We start from the raw sequence: 27,222 nt of genomic DNA on the forward strand, positions 1-27,222 counted from the left end.
CCTTTATCTGCAAAAATTCAACTCAAGCAAAGACCGCGACCCCTCCGACAGCGGCGCTGGCAGTGGTGGTATCCTAGGCTGTTGGGTGGTGGAGTCGAGGCGGTTGCCGGCGTTGGTCGCGTATACCGGTGGTGAATCTGGGCCTTCCAAGCGGAGAAGGAAAGAGGACGTCAACGTGATGACCAGAGGCAACCCTGGCGACGACCGGCGACGCTAATGAAGCCCTGGCAGTCGCAGTGACCGAGCTCGTGCCGACCAGCGATGCTCGGAGGAGAGAAGCATCTCTCTCGCGCTCAAGGAGTAGAGGAGGAAGGAGGCTTGATTCCGCGGCAGATAATGAGCTCGACGGAGGGCGGCGGCCCTGGCTGGGCAACGTCTTGGCTTGTAGCTGGCGGCGTCCGTGAGCATAAACTGGCGGGAGCAAACCCCTCCCTGGGTCACCATTTTTTGGTTTTTGCACCAAACTAGGCAAATATGCCCTCTTTATTACCAAAATGGGCAAATTTTGACCCAAAGTGAAGTCGTGGGGGGCCAAAACGACTTCAATTGAAGAAGTCGTGCCCCCCTTGCACGACTTCACCCTGTTCATTTGACCAGGGTTGAAGTCGTGCACCCCCAACACAACTTTACTTTCTTTTAATTTTATTAATCTGGTGCGATTCTGCAAAATTCTCCACAAACGAGCGTACGTCCGAACAGTGCTCGACCAAATCGTGGTCGGCAAAATATAAGTGATGTAAATGGAGCGTACGTACAAATAGTGGTAGGCCAAGTGAGCGTTCGGTTTTGTATTCTCATGTAACGAGTGGTAGGATTCTTCCTTGAATAAAAGTTAGTAATATATTAGACGTTCGTCCAAGCAGTATTCAAGTGAATTGGTGATTTAGGCGTTCATCCTTAATTTAGTATTCTCATGAAGCAATCTCGAGCGTTCGGTCTTGGTAGATTAATGATTGTGAGCGTTCATCCTAATTTGGTAGTCTCGGCTGGTGAACCTGAGCGTTCGGTCTTAAATTGGTAGGTTTCAATCTTGAGCTTTCGGTCTTCTTGAAACAGTGATCGTAGGCGTTCGTCTTTAAATTGGTATTCTCAGAGAGTGAACTTTAGCGTTCGGTCTTGGTTCTGTATTAGTATTTTAGGCGTTCGGTCTTAAGTTGATGTTCTTAGGCTTCAATCTTGAGCGTTCGGTTTTGGTGTAATAGTGATTATAAGCGTTCGTCCTAATTTGGTATTCTCGGATAATGATCCCGAGCGTTCGTCCTAATTTGGTATTCTCGGATAATGAAACCCCTCTACGATTTCAATTTTTTTTTTTTATATTTTTTTATTAAAAACGGTATGGTAATCGATTACAACATGTGGTAATCGATTACCATACCCTAAAGTCGTTTTTGGGGTGCATGACTTCAACCCTGCTCAAATGAACAGGGTGAAGTCGTGCAGGGGGGCACGACTTCTTCAATTGAAGTCATTTAGGTCCCCCACGACTTCCCCATTTTCGTAATTTTGGTTGAATTTGCCCATTTCGGTAATATTAAAGGCAAATATGCCTAGTTTGGTGCAAAAACTCCATTTTTTCGAAGCGAGAAGAGGGAGAAAGGGAAGTGACACAGTGGCCGGCAGTGGCTCCGACGGAGTGGTGTCGCCGGCGATGCCGATCTGGCAGAGGCGGCATTGTGCGTGCAGAGGTGAAGCCACTCATCCGAGTTCTGGGCTGGAAAAAGAAAGAATTGTTTGTCATGTTTGCAGATGGAAGAATGAAGAAAGTGTGAGTAGATCCCTAATGGGTTTCTGAATAAAGACTCTTTGGACCTAGCTTTGGGTCGCGTCCTTTCTTCATGCCACATGCATAACTCCATTCACACTCCCCTTTCATTTGGGCTTAAGCCCACTCTGTGTAAATAAAGATAAAAAAGGAATTGGCCCTTACAAGCACATTCACCAGATGCACCTCCATTTTTCATGTTTACACCCCTAGCAGATCCAAAGTTGAAGAAGAAGAGTATTGACCCAAACAAAGGAGCTTCAATTTCACTCGGCATCCCTGGTTTTTATCTCTGTACCCCTATTCCTGTTGGGCTTTTCTTTTGCTTTATTTTTTATGCTTGTTTCTTTATTTGATTATTTGGTCTTTATTGCATGTAACCCCTTGTATAGTTTCCCATCCTTTTGTTGAACTTGTTTGTTTTGTTTTACATAAAAATTACAAAATAAAAAAAAATGAAGAAAGATAAAATATATAAATTCTAAAAAATACAAAAATATATTTTAAAGGTTTAGGCACATGTGTGATCGCACGCATCGTCCTTGTGCTAAAAACCTTTTCTCTTTCTTAAATAAAATTACAAAAATATGTTTTAAAGGTTTAGGCACATGTGTGATCGCACGCATCGTCCTTGTGCTAAAAACCTTTTCTCTTTCTTAAATAAAATTACAAAAAAATATACTTTAAAGGTTTAGGCACATGTGTGATCGCACGCATCGTCCTTGTGCTAAAAACCTTTTCTATTTCTTAATAAAATTACAAAAAATATATTTTAAAGGTTTAGGCACATGTGTGATCGCACGCATCGTCCTTTTGCTAAAAACCTTTTCTGTTTGTTTTATAAAAATACAAAAAATATAAAATCTTCAAAAAAACTAAAAACATCCATATTTTCAAACTTTGCGACAAATTGCTAGCCAGAACTACGTGATCCTTGATTCTCCATCAAAAGTGGAGATACGTAGGAGCAAGGCTAGTCCTTGTCAAGTTCACTTTCCCAAAAATCCAAACAAGCTTTCTAAACAATTTCTAAACAATTTTCCAAACAATCATTTTCCAAACAAATTTTCTAAACAATTTCTCAAACAAGCTTTCCAATTTCTAAAAGAACTACGTAACCCTGATTTCTCATTCTGAATGAGAATACGTAGGAGCAAGGTCAATCCTTGTCGGGCCCAAAAAACTAAAAAATATGTTTTGTTTCTTTAGAGTTTTATTTTAAGGGGATAGTTAAACATTTTTAAAACCACATCATATTCGCGTGTTTAGTTAAAGGTACTGCCTTAAGGCAGGCGTTGTAGGGTGCTAATACCTTCCCTACACGTAACTGACTCCCGAACTGAGAATCTCATTTTCGCAGACCATGCCTTATCATTTTATGGTTTTTCCGTAGTTTTCCAGAATAAACTATGGTGGCGACTCCCAAATATCTTTTTTCCAAAACATTAGTTTCTCTTTTTCGGATTGTCGTCCCGTCGCGATCCCGGTTGCGACAATAGTGTTCGGTCAAATAGTGTTAGTGTGCAAAATGTTTGGAATGTATATTGTGATGTGATTTATGTGAAAGTATGTGAATGCATGTGGTATGTTAAATTACTGTGATAATATGACTGCAAATTTAAATGATGAATTGGACATCTCAGGGTGAGATGGATGAAAGTGATATGTGAGGTGTTGTGGTTGTCCTGTATAACTGTAGTGAACTTTGAACTGGTCTGTCTATCCCTACACTCAAAGCATTGTTCATGCTCACATAGAGAAGAACATTGTAAGTGGTGAGAGTAGAGGGAGGTCCTCGTCTATACCAAATAGTGTTCGGCCTAGTGTTCAACAAATAGTGTTCGGTAAATACAATATTCGACCTGATAGTGTTCGGTCTGTAAGCGTTCGTCCAAATAGTGTTCGGTCTAAACAGTATTCGACATGATAATGTTCGGTCTGTAAGCGTTCGTCAAAACAGTGTCCAACCTTACAGTATTCGGTTTCATAGTATTTGATCTATAGTGTTCGTTCAAACAGTGTCCAACCTTATAGTATTCGGTTTCATAGTGTTTGATCTATAGCGTTCGTTCAAACAGTGTCCAAGGAAAGAAGAAGAGGAAAGGGAAAGCTGGACACTATAACAGAAGGCTGGAACAGAAGAGGAGAAACACAGTGCAGAGATTGATTCAAGGTTTGCAAAGGAAGTCTTCAAGAGGTAAGGGGAGCTAGATCTATTTCTTTTGATTGTAGAACTATACTGTTGTTTGATGAAAATCTGGGGAAAAAATTTACCCCCTTTTTCCCTAACTTCGCTTTTCCCCAAATAGCCTCCTAAAAATATATTTTTCTGTTTTTAATCTCAAGTAGTTACTTTTATTCTAATAGACTTGTCATTGTTTGTAATTAATTTTACTTCAGCTACTACCTAACCTATCTAACAGCCAACTAACTAACAATGTTTTTCTATTTATATTTTCACAACTCTATATTTGTCTTATATGTTTACAAGCAAGAAAGTAATTGGATGAAAAGACAAAACCATCTCTCTTTGCACAGAAAATTTAAAATTTGTTTATGGTACATTCCTTTACCCTTACTGCAGAGAAAGAAATCCTTTACCTGTGATAAAAATGCTTTCCACACATACTTCAGTTTTTTGTCCCAAAGATTTGTCTGAAATTTATTATGTGAAACAAATGGTTCCTTCTCAGTTCTGTCTACTTAAATTTTGCAGGCTTCAAGTCAATCCAACTCTGTCAAGCGTGGTGTATACATTCAAAGATCTGCAAACTTTCTGCTGACTTATTGGAGGCATATGAATGTTATATGCCCCACAGTCCACCCACAAAAAAATTAGTCTCCAGCTTAGTTGTTAGTTGTTGTGCTCTTGCTTTTGGGTTTTGACCGTCCATGAACTTCTTAGTATCTGAATTTTGATCAGCAGCGTTGAATATCTGAGCTCTATAACTGCTGCGACTTAAATAGCAGTACCTACTGGCTGTGGTACGTCATGTCGAGCTTTGAATTGCATAGGCCCACCGTATCACATTTCCATTGAATCTATCCTACAAAAGATTTTTGCTTTGCCTGCTCATAATAAGAATTTGTTTGCTGCTTGTGTAATACTCTTTTGGTACGTGATCAAACAAAACCTCGAGGAAGACAAAGTATGCGCAGGACTTGCAGCCACATATTTTCAACTAAGGGGAAAATTTGTGCTTACATTCACGCACTTGACAAAATATGCTCTGATCACTGTTAAGCAGATTGCTTCCTTCTTTAATGACAAAGTTGCCGCTTAACAACGTGTTTGGACCGAGAAAAATTGCCTTTAGTGTTTTGTGCTTCCGATTTAGGCAGAGAACACTCGCACCCAACCACATCATACAAACTCAGAATCTTGAAAGTATTGAATCAAGATTCTAATGATAACGTGTTTTATTTTCAGTTAGACTTTTCTAAATCATGGTACGGGAAAAAACTACGACATGTTCTTTTACCCAAACCATGGTTGGGGTTAGAGACCTCTCCAATATAAAACAAAATATGCATTATAAATACAAATTCTATGGAGTTCCAATCCGTACTTGGTTTCCACCTTAAGACCATTTCACAGGTTCCTGCCACCACCTATAGCTTAAGGGAAACCTATCGCCTCTGTTCCAAGTAAGCTCCTAAAGCCCCACGTTATTCCTCACTCACTTCACGATTTAGCCTCGCTCTTCTCCCAGATCTCGTCTTCCATTTGTTTTTTGTTATTTTATTCTAGTTAAATCAATTTTGCCAAATTCTTCTGTTTTGATCATATTCAAACAATGTGCCTTATCCACGAATCTGGTTTTTATCATTGTTCAATTTGTTTCTGTATTCGATTTTGTCTTCTCAATTAAATCTGGATATTTTGTTGTTTTCCCTGTTTTCTGGTTGTTAGTCGAATTGATGCTTCAATTTTGTTTTTCATCTGTTACGTGTGTGGGGGATCATTTATTTAGTGTTCTGTTGATTTATGAAACTGTGAAGAAGTTCAAGTTGTGCAAAATAACATTAGGGTTAGGCATACCTTTGTTCCCCAAGCAGTAGTGGCAAGCATTTGGTGATGTCAATTATGTAATGTTCTTTTGGCACGTATATAATGATATTTGCTCGAATAATTGACGAATAGTTTATAATTATAACCACCTTTACCCCAGTCACTTCTCCTGCACATCCATAACCTCATATTTGCATTTTTTGAATGATCAATTCATTCAATTTACGAAAATATGGGGCAGTGTGCTTGGTCTACAAGCATGAACAGTTGCACCTGCTACAATTTATAGTATACAATGGTACTTGGTCAAGAGACTTTGGAGTGGTGAGGAGAATGTAGCAAGATATAGTTTGTTACTCACTGGAGTTTGGAAAGCTGTTTCACTGTATATGTAGAGCTATTTCTAATGTAACATCTTAGATATTATCTGATGAAACTGAAAATTGTCTGCACTGGAGTTTTGCTATATAGCTTTTGTATCTTCTTGTTCACCTGAAAATCCTCACTTTATTTGATATTCTAGTTTTTGGTAGTATGGTGCTTCAGTTATATATTTATCGTGTTGTTCCTCTTTTATCTTTTGTTTCTCTCCTGCTTCGTTCGATGCCTAAGTTGGAACTAGGTAAAGCTTCAAGTACTTCTCTCTATCTGGTATGTTTGTGATGGTGACAAAAGCGGGGGAGAGCATCCTTGAAGTCCTGTTTTGTTTCAATTCATTTCATGCTATGTTTTCTTCCTATTTTAGATAGTTGGGAAAATATGAGAAAATCTAAAAAAAATTAACAAAAAATATATCAAATATATAAATATATATTCCAGTTATAATAATTCTAAAAACAATTAAATATTAAAGAAAAAAAATTCAGCATCCGTGAGCCAAAACGGATGTGGGATATCCGATTGGCCTTCAACGGATATCCCACATCCGTCGACAGAAGTCAGACATCCGTCGAAGGCAAACGGATGTCCCACATCCGTTTTGGCCTTTCGTGGACACTGTTCAGACGCGCAATAACCAGTCAAGTAGAGAAACAGAAAGCACCGAGAATGGTGAACGGAGAACCAACCTGGATGCCGCAGATCGACGCTCCTCCACGCCAGATGAACGGCCTCCTCCGCACCAACTGCTGCTCCACACCAAACGGTCGTCTAAGGAAAATTAAAAAGAAAGAAATGGAGGAAGAGAACTGAAACGGAGAGGTTGCAGACGGAAGAGAGAGAGTTGCAGACGGAAGAGAGATTGTTAAACGGAAATGGAAGATGGAATGGTAGGTGCAGGGAGTAAATAGGAAAAGTAGATTTAAATAAATTAAAATATTAAAATAGTAAAAGTAAAAAATTTTAATTTGAGGATATAATTGGAATTAAAGAAAATTGGGGAGGTGGAGGGAGAAAGTTGTGGTGATGGAGGGAGCAACACCCAGATTTCTATTATCATCATGAAATAGTAAAAAAGGCCAAAACATGGTCTCAATTATAGTTTCCATACCACACATTATTTGTACATAAAGCTGGTTGAAATTATTAGCTCTAGATTAAATATCATTCTTCGTTTTAACTCTCAAGCTAAGCCAAACACTTGATTACATACCAAAAGTATTGTTTTGTTGTACAAGAACGAATGAGCTTTAGACCTTAGATGGAATGTTGGCTTCACCCTCCTTCTTGCTTTTGTCAAATTCAAACTTATCAATTGCTACCTGCAGTTCATCAGTGCCTCCAACAGCCCTCATGGTGTAGAAGTAGGCACCAAAGACAAAAGCTGTCAAACCCCCAGCAACTACCAAATTCTTTGCCTTGGGTGGAAGACTCCTATATCCTAAAAGTCTAGCCATCTAGGTCAATGGAGAAAAAAAGGGTTAGCATAATTTTGCACAATATAATAATTACCTTTTGTTGATGCAAGTGGACAAAATACATAAGAACAATAAATAAATTAAAAGATTCTACATTGTGATGCTGAGGGGAATGCAAAGAAACAAGAAGTAAACATTTCCACGTACAAATCGAGAAAGAAGATGCTGCTGAACGGAGCATGCTAACGATACCAAAAACACAATGATCAAGAACGAGTTAAAGTGAGTATTTTCACAGACAGACTATAAATTTAAACAACAAATTCAAGTGAGAAGGAAAAAGTGATCAAGAAGGAAGTATGAATAGTAAGACAAATTGAAAAAAATTGGTATACAAAATTGGAGAAATTTGCAAACAAGAAGACTATAAAGAAAATTCTTTAAGCACAACAATGAATAATGACACATACCTTGTAGTGGCTGAAATGACTTCCTTGACAATGCATGTTACATGTTTTGGAACTGATGCAGATAAAGGTTTGTCATCATAAAATTGTACCTTAACTTTCATTTCATCTGCCAACCAAGCAACAAAGTGATAATTAACTAGTAATGGAGAGCTAGATTGACTATAAGTCTAGAGAACAAACTTGTTGATAAATGCAGAGCCACTAATAAGCATTTAACAGAAGAACAAAAGGGAAAGGCATTAACTCAGGCCAAGAGGGTTAAGGTGTTAGACCTGGAAACGAAGGCCTGAGACAAAAACTGATAGGGATAAGAATAAGAAAGGATGGGTAGTTTATGAGAGAAGAAATAGGAGAAAATGAATATAACAAACTGTAACAAACTAACAGTTAGGACAGTTTTGGTGAGATTGTAAGATTGTATAAATAGAGGCTGAGAATAAGGGATTGGGGGATTTTTGATTGCTTAGTTGCTTACGGGTTTATACCTGTGGAAGAGGGTTATGCCTCTGCGGTTGATTGTACAGATACTATACTTGTGAATAACATTCAGACTTCTCTTTCTTTCTTTCTTTCTTTCTGTGTTTCTTGGGGGAGGAAGGGAGTCTTGAAAGTGGGTTCCCAATTTAGGAACCCAACAAAAACTATATGAGAAAAGGAGTCAGGTAGAGGAGAGAGTGGGGGGAAAATAGAAAGGGCAGGAGGTATGCGAGGAGTAAAGAAAGGTGATTCAACAACTGATTGAGAAGAGTAGACTTAAAGGAGAACGGATGGAACGGTAGTGTATATTCTAGAATTATTGTTAGTTGGGTAGCTTTATGATGAATTAGGGAACTTTTGCTGCATGTAGGTGATTATCTATACATTTTTCATATAAATACAGTAGTGAACAAGGGGTGAAACAAGAATAAAACTAATGATAGTGATATAGCATGTGATTGAAGTAATGGAACAAATTTTAAATGCCATGCATCATGGCGGTGATAACGGTTGAAAAATCGTTTCTTTTATGCTTAAAATTGATACTAAAAGCAACCTTTAAGACTTAGAAACTAGCTTGAACTCATATTTTTGCTTTAGTTTTGTGAATAAGAGAGTTGAAAGTGAATTTAATGGTTTTGTGCAAGATTCCCTTGATTTTGTAGGTTAATTGAATGATTTGAAAGAAGAATTGAAGTACCGAATGATTGGAGTGCTGAAAAGTCAACCAGAAACCAGAAAAGTCAACCAGTCAACCAGAAAAGTCAATCAGTCAACCAGTCAACCAGAATGCTGAAAAACCAACCAGAACGCATAAAAAGTGTGACCGAGTGGCGCTGAGCGGTAAAATACCGCTGAGCGGCACTTTTCAGGTGCCAAAATCACCGTTGAGGGGCAAAAACAGCAGCTGGGGGCAAAATGGATCATGCGGTATTACCGCTCAGCGGTAAAATACCGCTGAGTGCCATTCTAAGTGGGCTTGGACCGGTTTTCTTTTGTTTTTATGGGCTTGGACTTGTTTTATGTTATTTCTATGCCCTATTTAAGGACTTGCACGTCCTAGGGTTTGTATCTTTGGCTGGAACGAAGCAAACACTCTATCTTCCACCCCTTTGAAGGAGGATCTTGGATGCTCAGGCTACCTCTTCACCTTTTTAGGGTTTTATCCTTCATTCTTTCATTATTGTTCATCTAGGTTCACCATGAATATGGTGAACTAAACCTTGTATGTTTGTTGGGGAATCAATGTAATCTTTTGAAGCTCTCATATATGGAATTTGTGTTTACATCTTAATCTAAGACCTATGCTTTCTTTCATCATTAGTTAGGGTTTTTCTTCTTTGCTCAATGCTTGCTTTGTTTAACTCATTCAATGCATGATTATTGGTTTTGTCGATACGGAAACGTACGGGGAAGTCTAAATCTGGGAAATTTCTCCCAATAAGTATATTGGTTGCCTTATGCTCCTGTGCTAAATAAACTAATTATTAGGAATGCTAGGAATCGTATGAATCGTAAAGAAACAGGAAGACAAGAAGAGGGGAAAAGGGAAGAACACAATATAGAGGATAGAGAGAAGAGGAGAGAAACAGAGGTAAAGGAAACTTTGCTCTACACTTGACTATCATTTCAATCTATCTACATTCAGTCTAGATTCAGTTGTCTAGAATACAACAGTCTAACTTATTTACTGACAGCTACCAAATAGCTATGAAAGAAAGTAGCTGCCAAACTAAAATATTGTCTTATTTGCATTTACATATCAAACATATATGCTTTTATTATGGATAATAATAACTTGTTAGGGTCCAGAAATCTTAACTCATAAAACAAGTTATTTAACTATGATTAAATAAGTAATTTTTTACCATCTACACAACTAGTTTTCTATTCACTTTGTTCATCACTTTTCTAATATGTGAAGATAAATAGGAAAATTGTCAAAATTACTGATGAAAATTTTCCTCTACCAAATAGGATATGCAGTATAAAATTAAGGCATACTATATTTTGCACCAAGGAGTTGATTTTGTGTGTCAAGAAAAATCTTAAAGAGAGTGCAGAAAAATGAGGAAAGCAGGTTTCCTGGACACAATGGCCAAAAGACTTCCCATTAGTTACCTTTAGAAATATATACGATAGTAATTCCTTCAAAAGACAAATAACATGATAGCATTCACTACACCAATACTATTTTCCTAATTTAAGGCATATTCAACATAGTACACTATTCCATTCCCAAGGACATATTTGAACAAGTTTCACCGTATGTCCTTCCAGGAGAGAAAAACAAAAAGAAAAAAAATGAAATTATGTTCTCCATAAGCTAAAATTAGCTCATGTACAAGTTAAAAATAATAATTAAAAGAAGCTAGAAAGTGCTTATACAAATTAGCTTATGCATTTTAGCTTATGTAAAAGTTCGTCCAAAAGTAAATAAAGATAAGCATGCTCATTAATAAAATTATGGAACAAGTATGCATTTAGGGAGGGTCAGTATGACACAAAAAAAGAGGAAAACTTAGGACAAACCTTGATTGTGGCTTTTCCTCTTCCTTCATGAGAGTGATCTACTTTAAGAACCTGAAGAGGTTTGCATCACAAAAGAAAGTGTGGGATAACAAGATTCAATGGAATAAATTGATTGAGTAGTAGTATTAAGTACCTCGTAAATACGCCCTGGAAGCAAGCACGACCAACACAATAAGAATGCAAAATGAATCTGTTAGAAAGCATACATGTCGAATTGAAACCATAGTAAAATTCAATAACCGAAGAGCAAAGGAACCTTGTTTTCCAATGATATTTCCAACTCTAATCTGCATCGCAAAAGACAATGAAGAAGCACCTATAAAATTTGACCAAAAGCCCAATAAAATAGTCAAATTTAAAAGATGCATACATCAGAGCCAGATACTTTGATTCCCCGACGTTGAGAGGAAGACCACGGAGATGTGAACAAGTTGGTTGCGGTGGAGGAAGCACGAGACGGTGCCGATAGTGAGAAAAAATTCAATGGTGTCCGAAAATAAGAATACAAATATGAAGAGAGCCTGATAAGAGATCTATTGTCGGAATTGGAAAGCATCAGCCGCATAGTTTGCATTCTCTAACTATTGTTGGGTCAATTTTATTTCGGAACAAGCTGAAGCTCTTTGCGTTACTTAAAAGCTAGATATACCTGGATTCACCAATACATTTAACCAAAACATTAATACATGACAGTTTTTCACTTCCAAAAGCCCCACACACATAGCAAAAATAAAGAACAGAGCAACACAAAAATCACCAAGGGTATACACAGAATAACCATTCCAGTTAAGGAATAAAAGGGTGAATAACACGCAGCTAAGTGATTTTTGCACAGATGAATTGGTTTGAGAAAGCGGCTTTAGCAGCGGCAAACAGAGGAGTGGATTTTTGGATCTCCGGAGTAGTATACTGGCAGAAATTCTCAAATTCACACTGTCACGGATTATTGGAAAAAACCATATATTTTAAAACTTTTTATAATGCAAAAATGTATTTTTTTAAAAACTTTAAAATTTAAAGTTAGGAAAACAATGTTTAATTAATAACTAAATAACTTCAAATTACATTACTTCAAATCTTTTCCCATCATCTTTCACATTTATTATGCTTTTGAAATATATGCAATATCATAGTCTCACGTATAATACATTATACAATAATTATGGATAATATCATTTACAAACACACAAACATAAACACGGTAAACTATCTATAAAACAATCATAATAAAGAGATATAAACATATTAAATATATCAACAATAATAATAATAAAATTTCTAATTTTCTAACATAAATAATTCAATCATAATGAATTGCCCGATCTTCAACTTTGAGTTGGGTGTAGGTTTAGGGTTTAGGGTGTAGGATTTAGGGTGTAGGGTTTAGGGTTAAGGATGTAAGGTTTGAGCTTTAGGGTTAAGGATGTAATGTTTAAGGTTTGAGGTTTAGGGTTCAGGGTTTGTGGTTCAGAGTTAAGGGTTTAAGATTGTTAAGGGTTTAACTACTCCTAGTCATCTAGTTAAGGGTGTAGGATTTAGGGTGTAGGGTTTAGGGTTAAGGATGTAAGGTTTGAGGTTTAGGGTTAAGGATGTAATGTTTAAGGTTTGAGGTTTAGGGTTCAGGGTTTGTGGTTCAGAGTTAAGGGTTTAAGATTGTTAAGGGTTTAAGATTGTTAAGATTGTTTAGGGTTTAGGGTGTAGGATTTAGGGTGTAGGGTTTAGGGTTAAGGATGTAAGGTTTGAGGTTTAGGGTTAAGGATGTAATGTTTAAGGTTTGAGGTTTAGGGTTCAGGGTTTGTGGTTCAGAGTTAAGGGTTTAACTACTCCTACATTTGAAGCAATCCCTTGCAACAATGGTGTCTTGATGCCTTGAAGTAGTCTCCTGAAGTTCCTGAGATGTTTTCGTTTCTTTCCTCTATCTGGAACTTCTCTCTCTTTCTGCCTGTCTCGAACTTAAAAGCCAATTCTAATTTAATTAATTCGCTTAGTGCACAACTATCATGCGCTGAGCGAATAATCATCTTTTTAGCTGAGCGATTTAATGTTGGCTTAGCGAGAAACATCTGACAACACTCCACTTTGATGTATAAATTCCTGTACAATTTACTACACATTTTCCTACTTTCTATTACAACTTTTTCTATGAGGAAACACATTATTTCATGAATAAATACAAATTTTGAGCTAATTAATAAATCTGAAAACATGTATTTTTCATACTTATCAGGTTTGTGGTTCAGAGTTAAGGGTTTAAGGTTGTGGGTTAAAGGTTTAGGGTGTAGGGTGTAGGGTTTAGGGTGTAGGGTGTAGGGTTTACGATTTAGAATTTAGGATGTAGTGATTAGGGTTTAAGGTATAGGATGTAGTGTGTAGGATTTAGGGTCTAGGGTTTATGATTTTGGGTTTAGGGTTTAGGTTTTTCGGTTTGGGTTTAATGGTATTTGGTTTAAGGGCATGGTTTAGGGTTTATGGTTCTGAGTTAATGGTTTAAGGTTGAGGGTGTAGGATGTAAGGTTTATGGTTTAGGATTTAAGGTTTAGGGTGTATGATTTAGGGATTAGAGTTTAGGGTTTAGGCTTTAGGGTTCAGGAGTTAGGGTTTATAGGTTAGGGTTTATGGTGTAGGGCTTAGGATTTAGGGTGTGAGGTTTAGGGTTTACGGTTCAGGGTGTATGGTTGAAGGTTCAGGGTTAAGGGTTTAAGGGTTAAGGTTTAAGGTTGATGGTTAAATTTTTAAGGTGTATGGTTTAGGGTTTAGAATTTATGGTGTATGGTTTAAGGTTTAGAGATTAGGGATTAGTGTTTAGGGTTTAGGTTTTATAGTGTAGGGTTTAGGGTTTTGAATTAAGGGTTGAGGATTTTTGGATGTTTAGGGTTTAGGGTTTAGTGTGTAGAGTTTAGCGTTTAGGGTGTACGATTTAGGTTTTAGGGTTTATAGGTTAGAGTTTATGGTGGAGTGTGTTCGATGTAGGTTTAGGGTTTAGTGTTTAGGGTGAAGGGTTTAGGGTTAAGGATTTTTGGTTTAGGGTTTAGGTTTTTCGGTTTGGGTTTAATGGTGTTTGGTTTAAGGGCATTGGTTAAGGTATTGGGTTTATGGTTTTGGGTTAAGGGTTTAAGGTTGAGGGTTAAGGGTTTATGGTGTAGGGTGTAGGATTTAGGGTGTAGGGTTTAAGGTGTAGGATTTAGGGTTTAGGGTTTATGGCTTAGGGTTTATCGTGTAGGGCTTAGGGTTTAAGGTTTAGGTTTTATAGTTATGGGTTAAGGGTTTAAGGTTGAGGGTTTGAGTTTGATGGTTTAGTGTTTAAGGTGTAGGGTTTATGGTTTAGGGAATAAGGTTTAGGTTTTAGGGTTTAAGATTTATGGTATAGGTTTTAGGGTTTAGGGTTAAGGTTTAGAGTTTAGGCTTTAGGCTTTAAGGTTTAGGGTTTAGGGCTTAGGGTTTATGGGTTAGGGTTTATGGTGTAGGGTAAGGGTTTAGGGTTTAGGATGTAGTGGTTAGGGTTTAAGGTGTTGGGTGTAGTGTGTAGGCTTTACGGTGTAGGATTTAGGATTTTGGGTTTGGGGTTTAGGTTTTTCGGTTTGGGTTTAATGGTTTTTGGTTTAAGGGTATGGTTTAGGGTTTATGGTTTATGGTTCGAGGTTAAGGGTTTAAGGTTGAGGGGTAACGGTTTAGGGTATAGGGTGTATGGTTTAGGGTGTAGGGTTTAGGATTTTTGGTTTAGGGTTTTGGGTTAGGCTTTAGGCTTTAGGGTGTAGGGCTTGTGGGGTAGGGTTTATGGTGTAGGGTGTTAGTCCAAAAACTTGTTGGGCTCGATTTCGGCAAGCGTACCGAATCGTTCAAGTAATAAACCGGTAAGACCGGGTATCGTTTTCCCAAGAGACTCGTAATACTAGAGAATTGTGCGATTAACAACTCATATAGACTCAAGAACATAACATCAATTTACAGAACAAGTGCAGAAAGATAAATTCATACATAATTACAAGGTTGGACTTTGGTATTGAAGGCACTTGGAAATGGAAAAGACTAGAAATGGTATGAAATGACATTGCTAAGGTTAGTTTTCACCAATGCACTCTTGTGTATGACTAATTTCATCTCCTCTCTATCAATTTACTAAAGTCAATCCACTAAAACACTCTAGCCCTAATCCCTTAGGTGAAAGAGCCTAGGTTTTCCTTATCAAACCCCAATCCCTTGGCAATCTAACAAGCAAAACCCGCATTAAAGAGCTGGGATCTAAGACAACATGTGAATCATCTTCCATCCCTAGAATCAATGACCCACAAGGACTCCTATTTCAGTTCCGGGTTTCATCTTACGTCCCCATAATCCATAAAACCCCAAAATCAAGTCATGAACGTCCCCATTACAAGCAAGCTTTAAGATCAGAAACAAGAATACTAGCAATTGATAGAAAAGGCATATATATATTCAAATCATTCAACAATTACACAAGAATTCAAAGGCTACAACTTATCCCAACAAGATGGGTTTGGCTCTCCATTTCCATGGAGAGCCTTTAAGCTTACAAAATGGCCATGGAAGAAGATGAAGAACCCAAGAGGAAGAAGGGAGTGTTCCCACGAACCCTAGCAGCCCTCCAAGCTCTCCTCTGAGTGAATTGCGCCTCCAAAGAACCAAAGACCGTAACCCCTTTGCGTTTTAGGGTTAAATAGACTTTATCTGCCACATCAGTAAAAATCGCGCCCGGCGCCCTCTGTCAGTCGCGTCCGGGCGCGAGGCTCTCGCAAAAAGTCGAAAACTCGCGAAAAGTCGCGCCCGGCGCCCTCTCTGTTTCGCGCCCGGGCGCGAGCCTCTCGCAAAAAATCGCGCCCGGCGCGGACCATCTGGATAAATTGAAATTGGACGAGCGTCCTCTTCTCTGGCCTGGACGAGCATCCTAAATCTTGGACGAGCGTCCTCTTAACGACGAGCATCCTCTCTGACGATCGTCCTCTTTTGCCTTGCCGAACGAGCGTCCTCTGCCTGCCTGGACGAGCGTCCACTTCTGCCTGGCTGGACGAGCGTCCTCTACGTGTCTCGCTGGACGTCTTCTCTGGACGAGCGTCCTATTCTCGCTGGCGAGCGTCCTCTTAACTCTCTGGACGAACGTCCTCCATGAGCTCCTGGACGAGCGTCCGCTCGTGCTTCCACTTTGGACGAGCGTCCTTTTCTTCATCTCTATAGTTTGTTGGAGAGTCTTCCAAGCTCATTTTTAGCTACAAAACAAGGGATTATTGATGAAAGTACATCAAAGTAGCCAAAAACACAAATATTTAGAAAACAAGACAAAAGAAGAGGATTTAACAAGTTATAAGTTAGAAAGGAGTTGATTTTGCTACTAAATTGATGCTTAAATAATGGTAAAATTTAGCATTATCATAAGGCTTGGGGTTTTGGGTTTGAGGTTTAGGTTTTAGGATTCAGGCTCTAGGGTTCAGGGTATACGGTTTAAGGTTGAGAGTTTAGGGTTAAGGGTTATGGGTTTAAGATTGAGGGTTTGTGGATACAAATACACTTTTAAAATACTTCATACCATTCACAAGGTTAGTCCCCTCACTATGTCCAACACCGGCACATAGACCAGAACCTCCTGCTCCTCTCACCACATAATTCATCCTTCTCTACATGAGACTGGATGAATTATTAGAGTATCAGGATAACCTCCAACTACGGGACCCTCAACATCAACATATACACTAACAACATAACTTTTCAGAATCTCTCCATGAGATTCATACCATACTCGTTCCTCAACTCACATTATACCATTACGAAACCTCCCCACAATACTCATATCATGAGCAAATGCATGATCTCATATCAATGTCATAGAATACATACATCACAATAATTATCATACCTCATGCATTCACACATATCACATTACATCCTATATTCCAAACATTTATACGCATAATTTCATTCAACTTAGAATCCAACACTAAATGTAGAATACATTTGAACGAGCACTGTTCACCAAACTCAACTGGACGAATGCTACTGGACGTTCGCTATCTGCCGAACGTTATTCATTGAACACTGTTTGGTTGAATCCTATTTGAATGAACGCTAGGGAATCATGAACTATTGAGCTGAACACTGGAACTCGGGACCCAATATTAATCAAACACTCTTAGAACGAATAGAGATCAAACACTAGATCGAACGCTTATAATCTAAACCTAAGCATACCTGATCCAGATCGAACGCTATAAATTACTAATCACATAATAATAACGAACGCTTAAGATTCAAACTTAAGACTATCAAATTAATACCGAACGTTCAGTATGGACAATTACTATCTGAGAATGAACACCAATAAAACCGAACTATCTACCATTAATACCGAACGCTTACGATCGGAGCCTGAGAATACCTAGTCCAACAGTGGAGGACGCTCGTCCAACAGTGGGGAACGCTCGTTCAGCCAGGCGGAGGACGCTCGTTCAGCCAGACAAAGGACGCTCGTTCAGCCAGACAAAGGACGCTCGTTCAGCCATGCGGAGGACGCTCGTTCAGCAATGCGGAGGACGCTCGTTCAGCCAGACAAAGGACGCTCGTTCAGCCATGCGGAGGACGCTCGTTCAGCAATGCGGAGGACGCTCGTTCAGCAAGACAAAGGACGCTCGTTCAGCCATGCGGAGGACGCTCGTTCAGCAATGCGGAGGACGCTCGTTAAGCCAGACAAAGGACGCTCGTTCAGCAATGCGGAGGACGCTCGTTCAGCCAGACAAAGGACGCTCGTTCAGCAATGCGGAGGACGCTCGTTCAGCAATGCGGAGGACGCTCGTTCATCAATGCGGAGGACGCTCGTTCAGCCAGACAAAGGACGCTCGTTCAGCCAGACAAAGGACGCTCGTTCAGCCAGACAGTGGACGCTCAGCAGAAGGAGAAGAGGACGCTCGTCCAAGAGCTCATGGAGGACGCTCGTCCAAGAGCTCATGGAGGACGCTCGTCCAAGAGGTCATGGAGGACGCTCGTCCAGAAATCTAAGAAGACGTCCAGCGAGACTCGCAGTGGACGCTCGTCCAGCTAGCAGAAGTTGACGCTCGTCCAGAGAGGCGCTCAGTGGACTATCAAATGATGTACGAACGATCAACAATGCTACCCGAGAATACCAAGTTTAAGACGAACGATTAATCTAACTAATACACCAAGGCCGAACGCTCCAGATTACCTTCCAAGAATACCAACTGAAAGACGAACGCTCTAGATCTCCATTAGAGACTACCATTTGAAGGCCGAACACTCGACATTACCGAGAATACTTGACTAGGGACGAATGTTTAAGATTTCTAACTTTATCTATGGACGAACGCGAACGTTCGTTAGCTTAGAGCACCAAACCGAACGCTCGAATATTTTTGGCCAACACAGTCGAGCACAGTGGACGAACGTCCAATTTTGACTCACCAAAATTGGACGCACGCGCGTTTCTGCAGAATTATGCAGAAACGCGTTTTCCAGAAACCCAAAATGTTCATCCCCAAATTCCCATATTTGCATCAAATACAGTATAATTTAACAATCAAGGAAATAGATTTAGCTCCCCTTACCTGGTTTCTCCAAGCACAACCATGTCCACCACCCGCAACCTCATATCCCGGACTAGCACCTTCACCTCCTCCAGCTTCTTTCCATCACCATAACCACCCCCCTTTTGCTCCATCACTGCCAAATCGGCCACCGCGCCACTGATCTAGCCACCTCGACCCAGCCTCCGATCCTGTCTGCTCTCTCCGGCGTCTTTGCACCGCGTCTGACTAACTGGCTGCTCCTCACTATCGCGATCCGGCCTCCGCATCACTGCTTCTTCGATCCAGCCACGGGCAACCCAGGGAGGGGTTTCACCTCTGCCGCACCTGCATACGGGCCACCGTCTACCTTGAAGTATCTACAGGAGGCTGATTTGGCCGTGTGTGAAAGATGATGATGTTGGTTGGGAGGAAAAGATGAAGAAGGAGTGATAGCAGAGAGGGATCAATGCCCCTGAATGGCCGTGGAGTGAAATGGAAGGATAGGGTAGCTGAGATGGTTACGGGTGAAGAAGTGAAAGCCCTTGATCGTTACGGGTGTTTCAGATCCAGGTTCCCCCCCAATAATTGTACTCCAATAATGCATTCCAATAATGCAAAGAGTGGGTGATTGCTCTGTCCCCATCACTCCAAAATTTACGGTCCTCACACCCTGCGTTTTTTCTTATGTTGTCTCGTTTTGTACGTCCGTCTTGTCATTGCAATGATCATCTGTGTGGATGTGAGCAGAGGGAGACGAGCGTTTGGAAGAGGCGTTGAACGAAGAGGACCTGATAGAAGTTGAAGTGAAGACCGAGCAATGAGATGCTCGGCTATTAGTTGTTGGTTTAAGTGGTCCTTCGACCTACTCACTCGTTTCTTTTGAATATTCGACCGTTCGGTAATTGTCCCGTGTAAACCGTTCGGTCAAGTTTCTTGTACGTTCGGCTTTCATTTGTAACTCTTGTTGTAAAACGTGCGGCTTGGCGCGTTCGTTCGTTTGTTGTAACTGTACTCAAGGACGTTCGTCCTTGAGCGTTCGTTTCTAAAATTTTAAATTTTTAGTGGAAAACTGTTTGAGATTATTATTAAATATGATTTTTCTAAAATTATAGTTCATGGCTGTATTTTTGGGATGTCACAACTTGCAGCCACATATTTTCAACTAAGGGGCAAATCACGCACTTGACAAAATATGCTCTGATCACTGTTAAGCAGATTGCTTCCTTCTTCAATGACAAAGTTGCCGCTTAACAGCGTGTTTGGACCGAGAAAAATTGCCTTTAGTGTTTTGTGCTTCCGATTTAGGCAGAGAACACTCGCACCCAACCACATCATACAAACTCAGAATCTTGAAAGTATTGAATCAAGATTCTAATGATAACGTGTTTTATTTTCAGTTAGACTTTTCTAAATCATGGTACAGGAAAAAACTACGACATGTTCTTTTACCCAAACCATGGTTGGGGTTAGAGACCTCTCCAATATAAAACCAAATATGCATTATAAATACAAATTCTATGGGGTTCCAATCCGCACTTGGTTTCCACCTTAAGACCATTTCACAGATTCCTGCCACCACCTATAGCTTAAGGGCAACTACTCACCAAGTAATTCCACTGGACGACACACCATAAAGAAAAAACTGAAATGCATAACGACCGATGAGGAAAGTCGTTGAGCTTGTGGTCACGGATGGCCGAACGGTAGAGACTGAGTGGCCGAATGAAGGAACGCTTGATGTCACGGGTGGCCGAGCGGTAGAGGCCGAGTGGCCGAACGTCAATGAGGTTGAATGGTCGAGTGTTGGAACGCCTGTGGTCATGAATGGTCGAACGGTGAGGTGGAATGACCAAAAACATGTGAGGGCGAACGGCGAAAAGCTGGAAAGGTTGAGGCCGCAAAAGGCTGAACGATTGAGAACGAAGGACCGACAACATGTGAGGCCGAACGGACGAGTGGTGGAACGCTTGTGGTCAGGGATGGCCAAACGGTAGAGGCTGAGTGGCCGAATGAAGGAACGCTTGATTCACGGTCTGGGAGAAAACACATTCACGGTCTGGGAGAAAACACAACAGCAGCGGTTTTTCATCCATCACGGACGGGCAAGGAGAAGAGCTTGGTTGCAGGTCCGGAAACTTCCATCCAGCAGCTATGGATTCTAACTTGAGGCAACAGCTTGGAGAGAAAAATAAAACACAGTCCAGCCGCCGCCTAAGTGATGGAGATCCGGAATAGCAGCAGCTGGTGTGTGCTTGGAAAAGAAGGAGGAGCTCTCGGTCATTGCAGCTACTACTTTGGAAGATGCACAATGCTGGCTGGAAGAAAAATGTGAAGTGCTGCATGGTGATTCACTGGATTCATGCGTCCAGCAAGCATCAAGGCAAACAACAGCAAGCAAGAAGTGGAAGCAAGTCCAGCAAGCTTGAAGAAAGAAACACACGGCCTTGGTGCAGCAAGGAAGGTTGGCAGCAGCTCCAGCACTTCACGCTCCAGCTCTAACACGTTCCAGCCATTAGCCAACACGTTTCCAGCAGCTTGAGACGCACATGGCAGCAAAGCAATGGACATGGTAGCACGTGGTGATGAAGGAAGAAGAGTGAGCAGCCACCGGTGGAAGAGAGAGCTGCACGGTGTCTCGGCTTGGAGCAGGTGCAGCCGCCACCATGGAGGAAGTCCTCGGTCCAGTTCCGGCCAGCAGGAAAGGATGGTGCCCATGAGTGAATGTCCAGATGTGCACGTGATGGATCGAAGTGAGAAAGGGTCCCACCCACAAAGAAGCTAGCAGCACATGGAGAGTGGAGGTGACAATTGTTTTTTTTTTTTTAAATATGCATTTGCAGAACCACCAAACGGACACAATGGTATGGAATGAAGAAAGTGGTCAGCACATACTTTCCACTTAAGTTGCTGCCACACACATAAAAGAAGGGACACACCCCATACGGCCATCACCAAATTTCGAAGATGCCTTAAAAAAATAAATAAATTAATCCACATGTAAGACAATGTCGGGAAAATATAAATGGTCCAGCAGTTTTGATATGTATATGGAGACAAGGCACATGAAGTGGAGAGCATACGGAGTACAAGAAGAAGTGGCCTGTCAGCACACGTGAATGAGCTTTCATATTCTATGCAAGTGCTGGAGAGAATGAGTGTGGCGGCATGGAGAGAAGAGTGGAGCACGTGAAGGACATATTGGTTTAAAATACGTATATGGAGAACACAAGGACGGCTGTGGGAAAATAAGGCTGAGACTCAATAACAAAACAGAAAGAAATATTATTAGTGCATGTTGGAAGAATAATGGGGGCACCATGTCATACGCACTCAGCAGCAAGGCATGGGAGGAATGCACTAAGTAGTGCTGTCCAACTAGGCACCGAGAATGGAATTTGGAGCGTGGGCAGTAGCACTTAACATGCACATGGAAGGAGAAGCAGACGTCTCTTACAGTAAGATAAAAGGGAGTAGACAGTAGGCAGAGGAGTAGAGTAGGAGTAGTGTAGAGCACCATTTACGTTTCTGTTCTGGTTTTCATTTTTCCCCCTCCCCTTTTGGGGAGGTTTGGGGTTTAGTTTTCATTTTCCAGTGTTCTTTATATAATAGATATATTTTTAGTAATTAAAAAAAACTTTAGTATGAGTTTTATTATGATTAATCTAATAGCATTTTGACTAGATTTGTTTAAAGCTTTGTCCTGCTTTGTTAAATATTATAAGTTTTATTTTCTAAAAAGTTGATAAAATTATATAATTAGTCAATAATTATATTAAACTATATATTATATATTTTATTTAATAATATAATAATAAGTATAATATAAAATTTTTTATTTAAATATAAAAAAAATTACCAACATATTTGATATTGTTTATAAGAGTTAATTAAAGGTTAAACTCACTTCAGTCTTGATCTTGATTATAATCCACTTTACGTAGAGTTTTGGGAGCTAAAGCTTTCTTTTACTCCACTTGAAGAAACCATGGGGCTTTTTCATGGATGAACTAGGACTAACATGTGGACCATGAATCAAGTTGTAAACTCTACATAGAAGTGTGGTATAAATTTTCATATTATCAAGTATTCACCAGAAATCTCCACATGAACAAATTCCTCTTTCAAAATGATGGAACCTATTGGCATCCCTTACAACAAGGGTCCGTTGGGAGACTTTTGATGCTATCTTAAAGAATGTATGACAATCATCACAAATTCGAAGGTTTTTTGTGATCCGAATAGTAGAACCGTTTGGCGTAACAAGCAGACCAAAACCAAGTGCCAACCTTTCACTATGTCTATATAATATCTGCATTTTTTCTTCTCCACTGACATTATGGAACACAAACTTCGTTTGAGCCCTATAGCCTTCTATTTCCAGAAGTTCTGTAAACTGAGCTAGTTTTAGACAAATATCATCAGATTTTGGATGAGACTTGTCCCTTGCCATGAAGGTGTGAATCTTATTCTCAACCTCAATCCAACTGCATCCTGGTGTCTTCTTCGTGCCATTTCCTTTCATTCTCAACCTCACCTCTTCAACATCGTTCCATCTACCATCTGTTGCAAAGATGTTTGATATCAATACATATTTTCCTGAATTCTCTGTATCCGATTGTAAGAGCTTCTTTGCTGCAAGCTCTCGCAGTTCTTTATTAGAATGAATGAGGGAAGCGCTGAGAAGAGCACACCAGACTTCAGAAGTAGGTTTGATAGGCATGTTTCTCACAAAACTATGAGCCTCCTCAAGGGAATTGGAACGGCTGAGGAGATCAACCATACAGGCATAATGCTCTGGCCAGGGTTCTAGTTTATATTCATATTTCATAATATCGAAAACCCTCTTACCTTCATCCATCAACCCTGAATGGCTGCATGCATATAATAAAGCCAAAAATGTTATATGATCAGGAATAACATTTTCATCAGTCATTTCCTCGAATAAAGAAATGGCCCTACGTCCACATCCATGCATTCCATTTGCATTAATCATGGAAGTCCATAAAATTAAATCTCTTTTTTTTACAGAATTAAATATCTTTCTTGAGTTCTCCACATTCCCACAGTGAGCATACGTATCCACCAGGGAGCTAGCAATTGGTCCCTCCAAGAAAAAACCTTTCCTAATCAGAAACCCGTGAATCTCCTTCACTTTCTTCAATGAAGATAAACTAGCAGTGGCAGATAATGCACTAATGAGAGCTATATAGTCGGGATGAATTTTAAATTGGTTTAGAGTGTAGAAAAGTTCAAGAGCCTCAACTGGAAGTCCATTATGAACACAGCAGGTAATCATACTTGTCCAAGACACAATATCTTTGGATTTAATTGATTCAAATACACGTCTTGCATAATCTATATGCCCAACTTCTCCGTATACATTGACAATGGCATTTTGTAGCACTGTATCAGCTAAATCTCTTTTCAAAACATAACCATGAATCTCTCTGACAAAGTTTTTAGATTTCAACTCGCCACAAGCCTGCAAAACACTTCCAACCATCATGGGATCAACAGGCATCCCCTCCACCTGAACCATCCGGAACAAATTCATTGCTTCCAGATGGCATTCATTCTGTGCATAACCGGCAATAACAGTTGTCCAAGAAATCAAATCCTTTTTAGGCATACATTCAAAAGCATGACCCATATATTTCACACAGCAACACTTGGCATACATATCTATCATGGTGTTCCCAATCTGCATATTACAATCCATTCCATTTCTTATTACATAGGCATGAACTTCCTTCCCTTTCAATAAATTTCCCAATCGGCCAGACGCAGCAATCAAGTTTAACACTGACACATGATCAAACTTCAGGCCAGAACCCTGCATATCTCGAAAGTAATTTACAGCATCACTATAGAGCTCATTTTGAACCAAACCAGAGAGCAATGTATTCCAAGATACACAATCCCTGCAAAGCATACCTTCAAAAACTCTTACAGCATCCTCCATACGACCACACTTTGCATACATGGCAATCAAAGCATTGGCAACATAGACATCAACAAAATGGTTAGATTTCAACACGGCACCATGAATCTCCGTACCCAGTTTAACAAACGAGGGATCCTCACAACCTTGAAGAGCTGCAACAAAAGTATATGTATTACTCTCGACACCAACCTCCTGCATTCTTCTAAAAAGCGACAATGCCTCCAAGCATTTCCCTTCTGCTACATGTGCCGAAATAATAGAATTCCAAGAAACAGCGTCCTCTTTCTCCATCATAATCCCATCAAACAGCATCCTGGCCCCATCAAGATTACCGCACTTGGCATACATACTTATAAGCGCATTGCACACAAACACAAATTCACCATATCCACACTTAACAGCCACACCATGGATTTCAGCCCCAGAGCGAGTTGCTCCAAGAGCACCACACGCTTTAAGCACGGAGGGAAAAGTACAAGCGTCAAGCGCCACTCCATCGACTCTCATCTCTCTGTACAACTCAATTGCTTCGAGGTATTTACCGCTTGACACAAACGCACCCATCATGGCATTCCAGGTAAAATTAGATCTTTCAGTTATTTCGCCGAACACTTTGAGTGCATCGCTCAAAGAGCCACATTTTCCGTACATGTGGACAAGCTTGGTGGCTAGAAACGCCGGAACGTGAGATTTTAACAAACGGGCATGCAACTGTTGGCCTTGTGGGAGGGCTTTCTCAGTGGTGCAGAAGTCAAGGAGGAGAGAATGCGCGTGTTCGAGAAGCGAGGGGGGCGTGAGTGGGTAAGAGGAAAGGAGGGTTAAGGATTCAAAAGCGGGTTTGAGGGCTCCTTTGTCGAGGAGGGTGTTAACGGAAATGGGTTTGAGACCAGAGAGGATTGAAGTGGACATGGTGACTGTGCATGCGTGAAGCTGCGCTGCGCCGCACCAGAACAAAGATCTCATGTGTAAGCCGCCAAACAAAAACACTAAATTAAGGTCTAATGTCTCAATAGGTCCTATTTTCGTCCCAAATTTGAAATACGTCTTGTTATATTTGAAGTCTTCATTAGATCTTTATTTTTGTTAATTTGATGTAAATAAATCCTTTCCGTCAATTTCAGAAAACGGCGTTAAGGAGTGCGTGACGTGGTGTGTGTGAATGCAATTTTTTAATACTCAGAAATTTTGAATGAAGTAAATATAGTATAATCCATGTTGAAATTAATTAAACAAAGGGCAAATTTGGAAAAACTTAATGTTTTTTTTGCTGAAACATCTCTCGAAGGGAGAAATCAAAATCAACTTGGGGATTTTTCTATTCTAGGGCTCGTGTCGTCTCAGAGTTGGGAAAGAGTGGATGTTGTTCGAGTGGATGCCCGAGGGAGAATCAAATGCAGAATTCACGTTCAACATGTTCTTCGACTTCCAAAGGCTGGCGGAATGGAGAGGCGAAGGTCGTTTTTCGTGGTGCGTCACCCTTTTGTCTGTGTGGAGAGAAAACAGTGGTGAGAACAGCTGGAACGGCTAAGAACAGAGGGAAACAATTTTGGGGTTGCCCTAAGTATAAGGTAACTGAAACGTGGATGAGTTGTTTGTTTTACTTCAAAGTCGTATTCATTGGGTTTTAATTTTTTTTTTCAGAACGGGCATGAAAACGGTGGTTGCAATTTCTTCAAATGGTGTTGTGATGATGGTAATGAAAGATGTTATACGAATCTGAAGTGGGAAGGAAAGCATGAGTGTTTGTCAAAGACAGAAGAAATGGGTGGGGTAGCGAATATGGTGATTGATTTGAAAAATTCTGTTAAGGTTGTGGAAAAATGGATGAAGTTGTTGATAGGGGTTGTTTGTTGTATTTGTGTGGTTAATATTATTGTAATTTCAATATGGATGACAAATCCATAATGTATTCTGCATTTTCTTTGTCATAGGATGCAGTAGGTGATGAAAACGGGATGAACAATGTATTGAACTAGCAAAAATGAATGAAATCATGTTCTATTTTCGTTTTTGTTGTTATTGCAATACCAACCTAGAACTAGTGAGAAAGGGGGAAGAGGAAGAAGAAGAATACTGCGCGAAAGGGAAGAGGAAGAAGCGAAACCGAACGGTCTTATTGCCTCTGTCCCAGACGACCGAGGCATATTAGTGGACAAAATTAACTTGGAACGTTCGGTTACTGCCTCGATTCATAGCAGAAGCGAAACCGAATGGTCTTATTGCCTCTGTCCCAGACGACCGAGGCATATTAGTGGACAAAATGAACTTGGAACGTTCGGTTACTGCCTCGGTTCATAGCAGAAGTGAAACCGAACGGTCTTATTGCCTTTGTCCCAGATGACCGAGGCATATTAGTGGACAAAATGAACTTGGAACGTTCGGTTACTGCCTCGGTTCATAGCAGAAGTGCAACCGAACGGTCTTATTGCCTCTGTCCCAGACGACCGAGGCATATTAGTGGACAAAATGAACTTGGAACGTTCGGTTACTGCCTCGGTTCATAGCAGAAGCGAAACCGAACGGTCTTATTGCCTCTGTCCCAGACGACCGAGGCATATTAGTGGACAAAATTAACTTCGAACGTTTGGTTACTGCCATGTTTCATAGCAAAAGTGAAACCGAACGTTACTGTCAGAGAGGCCGTTCGGTCTCTTTAGTCACAGAGGTCGTTCGTTCGTTCGGTCTGTACAGTCTGTACAA

General features: G+C 40.2%; 1 protein-coding gene and 1 long non-coding RNA gene across 2 annotated transcripts; both read right to left on the bottom strand.

Moving 5' to 3' along the window:
- Window positions 1–11,198: 11,198 nt before the first annotated feature.
- LOC128194767 (uncharacterized) lies at window positions 11,199–11,898 on the bottom strand. The gene is made up of 3 exons (XR_008246123.1): window positions 11,810–11,898; window positions 11,423–11,701; window positions 11,199–11,339 (listed from the first exon to the last, which is right to left on the bottom strand). It is a non-coding gene; the product is annotated as an uncharacterized LOC128194767 (long non-coding RNA).
- Window positions 11,899–22,664: 10,766 nt separating this feature from the next.
- On the bottom strand, window positions 22,665–25,456 carry LOC108319862 (pentatricopeptide repeat-containing protein At3g63370, chloroplastic). Its single transcript, XM_017551159.2, has one exon. The coding sequence runs from the start codon at window positions 25,429–25,431 to the stop codon at window positions 22,666–22,668; it is 2,766 nt and encodes a 921-aa protein (XP_017406648.2). The 5' UTR covers window positions 25,432–25,456; the 3' UTR covers window position 22,665.
- Window positions 25,457–27,222: the final 1,766 nt, after the last annotated feature.

This window comes from Vigna angularis, chromosome 11 (genome assembly GCF_016808095.1).
Source record: "Vigna angularis cultivar LongXiaoDou No.4 chromosome 11, ASM1680809v1, whole genome shotgun sequence".
Lineage (NCBI taxonomy): Eukaryota > Viridiplantae > Streptophyta > Magnoliopsida > Fabales > Fabaceae > Vigna > Vigna angularis.